The sequence below is a fragment of the Athene noctua genome, chromosome 1 (genome assembly GCF_965140245.1).
Source record: "Athene noctua chromosome 1, bAthNoc1.hap1.1, whole genome shotgun sequence".
NCBI classification, from domain to species: Eukaryota; Metazoa; Chordata; class Aves; order Strigiformes; family Strigidae; genus Athene; species Athene noctua.
In genome coordinates this window covers 63,721,145-63,731,257 of record NC_134037.1, presented here as the reverse complement: position 1 = coordinate 63,731,257, position 10,113 = coordinate 63,721,145, and the positions used below count along the sequence as shown (strand labels likewise).

The following is a 10,113-nucleotide window of genomic DNA, read 5'->3' as shown; positions in this document are numbered from 1 at the left end:
CTATTTAAAGTCCTTTAATAAATGGAGTAATATGCTAAGAAACACTTGCTGTTAGTGTGAATCCTACCACTTTTACAACTTCATGCTTACTACTTAAAAGCCGCTCATCACCAAGACATTTGTAGCAACATGGTTGTAAACTCCAGACCTGGGACCACTGTCTTTTAAAACTAAGTTTCCTCAATTAGTTCCTGCAGGAAATCAAAATATCTTAGAAATGTCCCCACTTCCCTAACAATGCACATTTCTTGGAGCATCTGCTTTTCTCAGCTCCATGTGAAAAACGGTCTGACAGGAATTTCCCACCAAGACCAGAAGATTAGCAGTGTAAGATGGTTTTCAGACCTGGTCCGGTAGTTGCTAAATTTCACACACATTCATGGGTCAATAAGGAAGCCACCTTGTCTGTTGTAGGTTACATCCTAGTTTCCCCATCTGCGTCACTTGTACAGATGTATTTACACAGGTCACATACCACACATCACTTGCTGAAAAAACAGCCAGCCTAGCTGGCAGCTGAACCATGGGGAATCATTTTCCTGAAAATCAAGCTATCTCTAAAATCCTAATATGTTAATACGTTGAGGATGTTACGTTCCTTTGTATGTCAGCTGATGCAGTGTGCTTATCAAGTCCTCCAGAGGCATTATAGACCTATACAATAACCCAACTCCTCCGCTTTCTCAGGAAGGGCTGTGTAAACAGAAAAGCCCATGCTACACTATACCAAGGTCAATGAACTCAGGTTGCATCAAAAAGGGGACAAATATTACAGACAGTGATCTCTTTCTCCCCAAAGTAAACACTATTCACCACCCTCTAATGTAGAAACATCAATCCTATCCTATCGGACAACATGGACAAATGTACTCCACCATATCTCCACAAGCCTCTACTCCTCCAGAGCAGCTAAAACATAAATTAAGAGATCCCATAGTTTACAGCAGACCAAACTGTGTTTGTTAAGTGAAGTCCCTGATCTGGTTAAGTCTTAATTAAACATCAATGTCTCTCAGCTTGGGGGAAAAAAACCACAAAACCTCAAAATTTACACTGACAGCTCCTGAGAGAAGCAGGTTGAAAAACAAAATAAAATCACATGCATTTTAGAATAAGCAGATCTGATTCATTCCTGCCCACATAAGGCATGACAGAGTGGGAGGAAGTGATCTGCCAGCTGTTTTCCACGTGGTTCCTCTAAGAGACAGACCTCAAAGGAATTCTGGTGGATGTTCTGAATCAAGTCCCTGGACACGTTTCCTCTCCAGCCAGTGACACTTTTTTAAGAACTGTTAACCATTTATAATACATTTGTCAAAGGAGTGGTTAGTGACTCACTGTAGTCCTACATTAGCCTGCCTTACTACTGCAAGAGGTTGTGATCCTCAGTGAAATTTGAGAAATAAACAACTTAAAGTCTCTTCCCTCCATACTCAGCCTTGCGAGCTGTGGAAGGGCTCTGAGCTTTCCCACAAAAACCTAAGATACAGTCAGCCTCTGCACAGATGTAGTGAATGCTGCTCCCTACAGTGCTGATAAGATCTATGGCAAATTTTTCAGAATAAAATCAGATATACTGAACCTGAGGCTCGGTAGGTAAAGGACCTTTGGCTTCATGCTACTTATAATCTCTGTTTTATACAAATAGTTTTACATGTGCTTTGAATGCTCATTTATTTTATTCTATTTCCAGTAATCACTTTGCTGCTTTAAGACCACAAACACTCCTAAAAATCTTCAGCTACTTTCGAAGAATGAAGCAAGAGCTTAAAGCAGCGTTCTCGGTGGCTCTAGAATTAACAAAATATTACACATTAGAACATAAAGAACATAAGTTTAAATAACAACAGTTACTGAAAAGAACAGAACTCAGATCTGCTAACAGGAATCACATCTGATGGTTTTGCTTTGCTCATACTGCTGAGCAGCTTTAGCTCAATGGACTCGGACTTCTCCAATCCAAGTATTTTGATGGCCGGGAGTGCATTCAGTGAATCTGCCCAACTGACACTAGAAGAGAATCCGACCCAGTATCACAAGGATCTTGGACTAGGTCCACGAGTTCAGTGGTGAACATTTCCATAGGCCCTATGCCATCCACTGCACCGCCCAGCCTTCTCATTCTGGTCCGCTCTGGAGAAGAGCTAATGCCTCTGATTGGTAAGATTAGCTGATGTGAACGGCCACGGGTCCAAAGCGGAAGCCTTGCATGACGTGCCTCACTCTAACAAAGCAAATCAAATGGCACAACGCAGATAACTTGCTTGACAGCTCCTGGGAAATGAAGTTTTCTATTTCGCTTTGCCTTTGTTGATCCACACGCTCACGCATCTCTCCAGAAAAGGATGAGTAAAAGCCCAGTAAGTAGTCTACTTCAGAGCACTTGCTATGCCTACAGATACATAGAGCAAGTTACCAGATGACTTCTAAGAAAGACAAATACCAGGCAACCACATTCACGATGGAATAAATCTCTTTATTTTTATTCTGTGTCAATTTCTGAACTAGCAGAGTAAGTCTTGCTTGGAATCTGCATTTTAAGCAAAAGCCTACTAACGTAACTTCAACTAGACCTCTCAGGGTTTTGAGATATATTTATTACAATTTTTAAGAAATATCCTGGTGAGCATTTTGGGAAAAGAACTAACTGGCATACTAAACATGAGGCAAGCCAGAAACGTCTGAAGCCAGCTACAAGCCTATCACGATGATAAACAGCTCAGGGTCCAGATGTCCATATATGGCAAGACTTCCTATAAGACTGACAGTACTGTATGTGCATTGCGTATGGTTGTTGGATCAGATTCACATTCCTCGGGTATGTTTCTCTGGGAGCTTTTGATTTCCGCTTTGAGGGCTGGCTCAGACCTCCAATTGCTCTTATAAAAAAATATCTGTGACTGAAAGTTGAAAATGTGCAAGATTCTTTCTTTAAGTACACAAACACTCCAAGTCTAGCCACTTTCCTGTAGTCTTGCCAGGTTTTCAGTATGTCTGATACCTGATCAAGTGACTTTTTGGGGGGAAGGAGGAAAAAAAAGAAGGAAAAACACAAGAGAGGAATGCAGCATATCCACACCTGTACATTTTACAAGACTTCACCAAAGGAACTATACCAACTGAAGCTGATGTAGACACACACATACCGTACGTATATAGCTGTGTAAACAAGACTGCAAGGCTGGTGTAGTGAATTCCTAGTTTCAGCAGAAAAAATATACAATCTTAAAAGCATGTGCTGTATAAACACCTGCATGGAAGACCAAATTAGAGCATTTTAACCATTTTATACATCAATGCCAAGATGTATTTCTCCAACCCGTGACATATTGTCATCAGAAAGGATAAGCTGAAGACTGACTGGATTCTGAAAGAACTACCTTTCCTTCCAGGTTCCCTTCGCCCCCGTGCACACAAACACACGCACAAGCGAGCTACCCGATGAGTCACATCTAACAGCACAGGAAACAAAATGACAAATAGGCAGACCTGACGGAACTCTGATTCTTGCCCACTTTCACAGGCTGGTACAACTTGTAATTCAGTGGGCTAATGCCCGATTCACAGTGGTGCAAGACCAGAATTAGTTCTGAAGTCCAAATGCCTATTTAAGCCTTTTTTCTCAGGGCAGCAAGTGGATGGGGCTTGCTGTACTTGGCCCGCAGTGTGAGGACTTAGGACAGATTTATCCTTTAATTTTGGATTTCCTGGCTTTCTGGTGGTTTGTTACTTTTAAACATACTTTTTCTGTCAGTGAGATTCTTAGGTTTTGTTTAATAAAATTGTTTCTCTGAAAAAAACCTCTTACATGGAAAGTTATAAAACACGTCTAGAGCCTCTCTCTCTGTTCTCCTACCATATTTAGGCATTTAAAAAAGGCATTCTGTTTACCTGGTTACATTTGCATTTTGGTATGCATGTCATACATAGTTTGGTACACATATTATTTACCCACCACTGAGGCCATTGGAGTCCTTCAAGTAAATACAGATTTTGGGAGGCCTCAGGGGTTTGGGAACATATATTATTTACCATAACTGTTCCTATGAGATTTCTTTTTCTGTCAGAGCCAATCTCATTTCTTTTAAAGGAGAATTTCAAGTAGAAGAAATGACATCCAAATTACTTTACTGGCCAAACTACAGTCTTGGCAGAATATAACTAACAGTTTTACAGTACAATATATCCTACTGGGGCTTTATGTGAAAACGTTTCTTTTTCCCTCAAGAATCCTGTGCATACATATTGCTGCATCACAGCGTGGAAGTATGCCGACGTATGGAGGGACGGAAAGAAGGGTGGGGTATGGCAGCGGGAGAAAGCCTACATGTAAAAGATGGTATCTTTTAAGATATCCATCAGATTTCAGTTTGCCTAGCAAGACGCATACAGCCGGTCTCTCTCATTAAACACTAACATACTTCTACAGGTCAAAAGCCAAAACGCTGGCATTCCTTGCGTTAAAGCTGAGGTCAAACAACATGACATCACTGAATATTCAAATGAAACATGGGGAGGTGGGGGAAGGAACCATCCTCCTGGTTAAAGGGGAAAAAAAAAGGAAAACCGTTTAACAGTTATCTGCAGTGATTTAATACAAGCCACAGTGCTTTGGTCTTGGCTTCGGTCAAATACAAACCACAACGTTAAGGTTTTGTCTGAGTGCGGTGGCATGCCAGTCTCTCCTTGTTGTAACCCAGGGGGTGGACCATCAGCAAGGTTGGGAAGCAGGGATGTGCGAGGAACGAGGAACGTGTTGCTCAGAAATGACAGCTGCACACAGGCAGTGGGAAAATAATAGCCACTTCTTCCACGCTTCAGACTCCATCCGCTGTGCCAAATATTTCAGAGTAAATAGGCACTCTCTCTATTCATAGAGAGCATCTATTAGGGAAGGAACACATTACAAATACTCCGTATGATTCAGTGGTACACAGAGTCAATTTATACCCGGTAGCGTAATTATACCTTTTTTTGGTGGTACCAAAGCGCCAGGACCGTTCGCCGCCAGGCACCGGGCACCCCGGGGCGAGGGCCCCGCCGGCCGCCCCTGGGGAGCTCGGGCCACCTCCAGCCCGCGGCCTCCCGTCCCCTCTGCCCGGGGGAGGGACGAGGGGCGAGCGGGGAGAACAGAGGAAAGGAAATAACGGATTCCCCCGGCCGCCCCTGGCAACCGCCCCCCTCGCCCCTTCCCGCCCGACCCGCCGCCCGCCTCGAAATAACGCGCTGCCGCGGGGGAGGGGGGGGACGGCCGAGAGCCGCTGGCAGCGGAGGTGACTCGCACTTAAAAAACATCAGGATGAAAAAATGAAAAATAAAAAGACGGGGGGTCGGTGCGGGGGGGGGGGGCGCAGACGGAGGAATGCGGGAGTCAGGGGTCAGGGCCGCTCCGGGGCGGCGGCGGCGGCGCGGGGCGGGGCGGGCGGCGCGGCGCGGCGCGCAGGAATGCGCGGAATGTCGCTGTTTGTCCGCGGCCCCATTCAGCCCATTGGCGAGGCCGCGCCGCCGCCGCGTATAAAGGGGCGCCCGCCCCAGCACTCCGCAGTCGCACAGCCACTCTCCCGCCGGGCTCGGAAGGAGCGGAGCGGAGCAGCACCGAGCAGCAGCCGCCACTCGCCGGCCCAGCGCCCACCGCGACAGGCCCCGTCCGCGCAGCCAGCGCTGAGAACCGCCCGGCGGGAAACTCGCCTCGCCTCGCCTCGGCTCACCTCACCTCACCTCTCCGCCCCGACGCCGCTGCCCGCCTGCCCACAAGCCGCCGACCGCCGCGGGATGGCCCCCGCCAGCTTCGCCGTAGTCCTTCTCCTCGCCCTCCTCAGCCCGGTAAGTGCCGCCGCCCGCGGCGCCGCCCCTGCCCCGGCCGGTGCGGTGCCGGCGGCGGCCCTGACGCCCCCTCTCCCCGCTCTGTCCCGCTGGCAGGAGGCGCAGGGCCAGGAGTGCGGCGGGCAGTGCCAGTGCGGCGCCGGGCCCGGCCCCACCTGCCCCGCCGGCGTCTCCCTGGTGCCCGACGGCTGCGGCTGCTGCCGCGTCTGCGCCAAGCAGCTGGGCGAGCTCTGCACCGAGCGCGACCCCTGCGACCACCACAAGGGGCTCTTCTGCGACTTCGGCTCCCCCGCCAACCGCAGGATCGGCGTCTGCACCGGTGAGTGGGGGCCGGGGCTGCCGCCCGCCGCGGCGACCGGGACGGGGTCCCGCCGGACTGGGGCTGAGGGAAGGGGTCCGCCGGGGCACCGGCCCGCCTCACCCTCCGCCTCCCGCCCCTCGCAGCTCGGGACGGCGCCCCGTGTGTCTTCGGCGGGATGGTGTACCGGAGCGGCGAGTCCTTCCAGAGCAGCTGCAAGTACCAGTGCACCTGCCTGGACGGGGCGGTGGGCTGCGTGCCCCTCTGCAGCATGGACGTCCGCCTGCCCAGCCCCGACTGCCCCTACCCGCGCCGGGTGAAGCTCCCCGGGAAGTGCTGCGAGGAGTGGGTCTGCGACGAGGCCAAAGAGCAGACCGCCGTGGGACCCGCTCTCGCTGGTGAGGGGGGTCCCTCTGCGGACGGGAGCCTGGGGGGAAGGGGCACCCTGCACGGAGGTCGAAGGCGGTGGGACGGGTTGACCCGGGGCACCCTGGCAGCTGGAGCGCTGCGCTAAGTGGAGTCACCCCTCAGATAAGCGTGGATGCCTCAATTTCTCAGGAAAGGGAAGAGAGCCTTTAGCAGGTCAGGCGGTGGCCTCATCTTGGTTGTCTGTCACCCGCAGCTTACAGACTGGAAGACACTTACGGTCCGGACCCAACAATGATGCGTGCCAACTGCCTGGTGCAGACCACGGAATGGAGTGCTTGCTCCAAGACCTGTGGCATGGGCATCTCAACCAGGGTCACCAACGATAATGCCTTCTGCAGGCTGGAGAAACAGAGCAGACTCTGCATGGTCAGACCTTGTGAAGCAGACCTGGAGGAGAACATCAAGGTAAATAGTCTCATCTTTACTTATGATCTACTAGGATGCTTCCATCCACTAGCAAAAACCCAGTGTCTTACCAAAAACACTGCAGTTCTGACAGGTAGTAGGTTTCAAGTGGTGTACCTTGAAATCTGAGTTTTGCCCCAGTGGCGAATAGTTTACAATTAAATGTCCTTAACTTTTTCTTGCGCTGTATTACGGCACTAGGTAAGACACTCTTACCTTATGTAAATATAACAGGTATTAGCCTGTCTTCTTGCCCTTAGCTTGCAAGCTTAGTGCTGTGTGAGAGCCTGCCTTCTAAACGTTTTGTATTCACTTATATCCTAACAGAAAGGCAAAAAGTGCATTCGCACCCCCAAAATCTCCAAGCCCATCAAGTTTGAGCTGTCTGGCTGCACCAGCGTGAAGACCTACAGAGCTAAGTTCTGTGGTGTCTGCACTGACGGGCGCTGCTGCACACCCCACAGAACAGCCACCCTCCCCGTGGAGTTCAAGTGCCCTGATGGGGAAATCATGAAAAGGAAGATGATGTTCATCAAGACCTGTGCGTGCCACTACAACTGCCCTGGAGACAATGACATCTTTGAGTCTCTGTACTACAGAAAGATGTATGGAGACATGGCATAAAGCCAGAAGGAGACGCTAACTAGATTCTCAACTTGAACTGATTTGCATCTCATTTTGTAAACATGATTCAATAGCACAAGGTATTTAAATAATTTTTTTTTTAATTTCAACAAACTGCTCCATGTGACTTAAGACAATTTTTCTACTGACCCCAAATGGTGGTTTGAAGAAGGTAAAACAGACGGTGGGACCACAGCAAGACACGGCTTCAGAACACGTTGTTCATGAGGTGGTGTGAAGGGGTTAAGGGAAATAGGCAGGAAAAGCAAGATCAAGCAAGTGTTCCCTTAATGTGGTACAGACTGCTTCATCTAGTAGTGCAATTGAGAAGGAGACCCTTAGCATGTTTGCTGGTGCTGGTTTAGTGACAGCAACAGCTGGAATGCAAACCCTCACCCAGCAAAGTGCTGAGTAGAAGGTGTTCTGTTAGTCAGGACAGTAATGTTTCAGCTCTGACGCTCTGATTCATATGGCTTGGTCAACAAGAATCAGAATCATGTCTATTAGACTGGACAGCTTGTGGCAGTTAATTTACCTGTAACAAGCTACTTTTTATTAATATTGTAAATACTGTGTGTATATATATTTGTACAGTTATCTAAATTAATTTAAAGTTTTGTGCCTTTGTTTAATGCTTTGAAATTTCAATGATAGCCTTCTGTTTTGGAACAAGATAGGTAGGATTTAAGGCTTGTTTGACAATGCATTCAAAGCATGAAATAGATACTCTAGTGGAAATTGTTCCGATGGGGCCAAATGGTGAGTTGAGATCAAGATGGAGATTGTTAGGGCTGAGGTGTCTGTATCCTTACAAAGCATTCATCTGGCAAAATACATTTACTTTCACTTTATTGGACAAGTGGCTTTAAGAAAAACGTCTCTTCTGTAGCTCATCAGTCTTTCCACTTGAGCATTTGTTTCTTTCTTTGACTATGGCTCTTTTTGGACAGTTTATTTGTTGAGAAGTGTGACCAAAAGTTACATGTTTGCACCTTTTTAGTTGAAAATAAAGTATTTATATTTTTTATATAAATGGCTTGGTATTTCATTTACCTTTAGTCTTCACTATTACTTTACGTATTTCTAAAAGGGCTTGGCTTTGCACTAGGTGAAAATCAAGTAATGTGTGGTGGGGTGTTTTGTCCAGAAGCACATACACTTATGAATAAGCTAATGATTTATGGCTATTTATTCTATTACTGGTGACCAACTGTAATTCATTGCTCTTCTGAATTCCAAATAGAGGGCAGGGCCAGGCTTGCTTTGCCAGGCCTGGAATTGTATTAGAAAGTGCAACAGGTTCCTTGTGTATCACATGTGGTGGCTTTAAAATGAGCCAGCTGGTCACCATAGTATTCAGCTCCTGCTGTAATACTCTGTGCAACGTGCTTAATTTCACTGAAGGGTTCCACTGGTTAAGATTTATTTTCAAGTAAGGCAAGGAAGATGTTTTTAAAATATCTGCACTGAAGTGGCTCCTGACTCTAGTCAAATCCGGAAGTCCAAGATTTGGTAAAATTATCAGTGGAGAGCTAGTGAGTTGTATCATAAAAATCACAGAACACTACCGTACTTCTGATTTAACCTTCATGCAGAGTAGGGCCAGCTTAGATGTAGTTTCACTTGAATTAATACCTTAGTACAGGATGGTAGACAGAGCACTAAACTCAGATGGCAAATACCTGAATTATCTTCCTACTTGATGATGGGGCAAGTCATTTTACATGATAGTTCATGTGAACGTCTGTGAAGTGTCCATTGACTCAAACTCTTGCAGGCCCACAGAGAGGTAAGAGCTACACATATTGATAATGGTTCAAACATTCTTCTCAGATAAGCAAAAAACAGTAGGACAGTTATGAGTCACTTGCCTCATCCCCCTAAAGCTAAAAGGAAAGCCTCAGTCCTGGGCTAGGTCCTACATTAACAACAGACTTATTTTTGTCCCTTTATTAAGACAAGGGGATTCTCTGAATTTGAAATTAACCTTTGCACTAGAAGCATTAGTTCTTGTTTTCAGAAAAAACACATACTCTCCAACAAGAATCCTTTTCAGGCAAACAAGTTCAATCTGGAATTTCCTGGTGGTGAAAGCGTGTTAGCTTACAAAAATGTCCATCCTTCTTGAGCACCTTCCAATCCCATTGATTTCAGCTAGCATTTAGCAGCAAATCAGTGTAACGCCAGCTTTGACTAATGGTAGACAGCAGAGCCCTAAACTAATGGGAAGTCACTGGGAGTTTTGCCAGTGGCCTCACCAGCCTTTGCACAAGGCCGTAGAAGCATTTCCCCTTCCTCTAAAAAATACGAGGAATTCTCCTGGCATGAGGAAGTGGCTTTCTCTGTCCCGTATGAAATACTTTTGGGTAGCTGCTGGCTTACACTCCCTGAGACTCTCCAGCATTTTTTCTCTCTCTGTATTTTTTTTCAGGTTATGAATATGATGCAGCCATTCAGTCCACCTGGGAAACACTTCAAACGCTCATACCACCACAAGGACCGGTTGTCTGACTGCTACTGTGGCTCCACCCCCA

The 10,113-nt window shown here is 47.2% G+C and overlaps 1 protein-coding gene across 1 annotated transcript; it reads left to right on the top strand.

The window, feature by feature from the left end:
* Window positions 1-5,454: 5,454 nt before the first annotated feature.
* CCN2 (cellular communication network factor 2) lies at window positions 5,455-8,612 on the top strand. Its single transcript, XM_074896340.1, has 5 exons — window positions 5,455-5,823; window positions 5,920-6,142; window positions 6,268-6,519; window positions 6,744-6,955; window positions 7,283-8,612. The coding sequence occupies exons 1-5, from the start codon at window positions 5,455-5,457 to the stop codon at window positions 7,577-7,579; spliced, it is 1,353 nt and encodes a 450-aa protein (XP_074752441.1). The 3' UTR covers window positions 7,580-8,612.
* The last annotated feature ends 1,501 nt before the right edge of the window (window positions 8,613-10,113 follow it).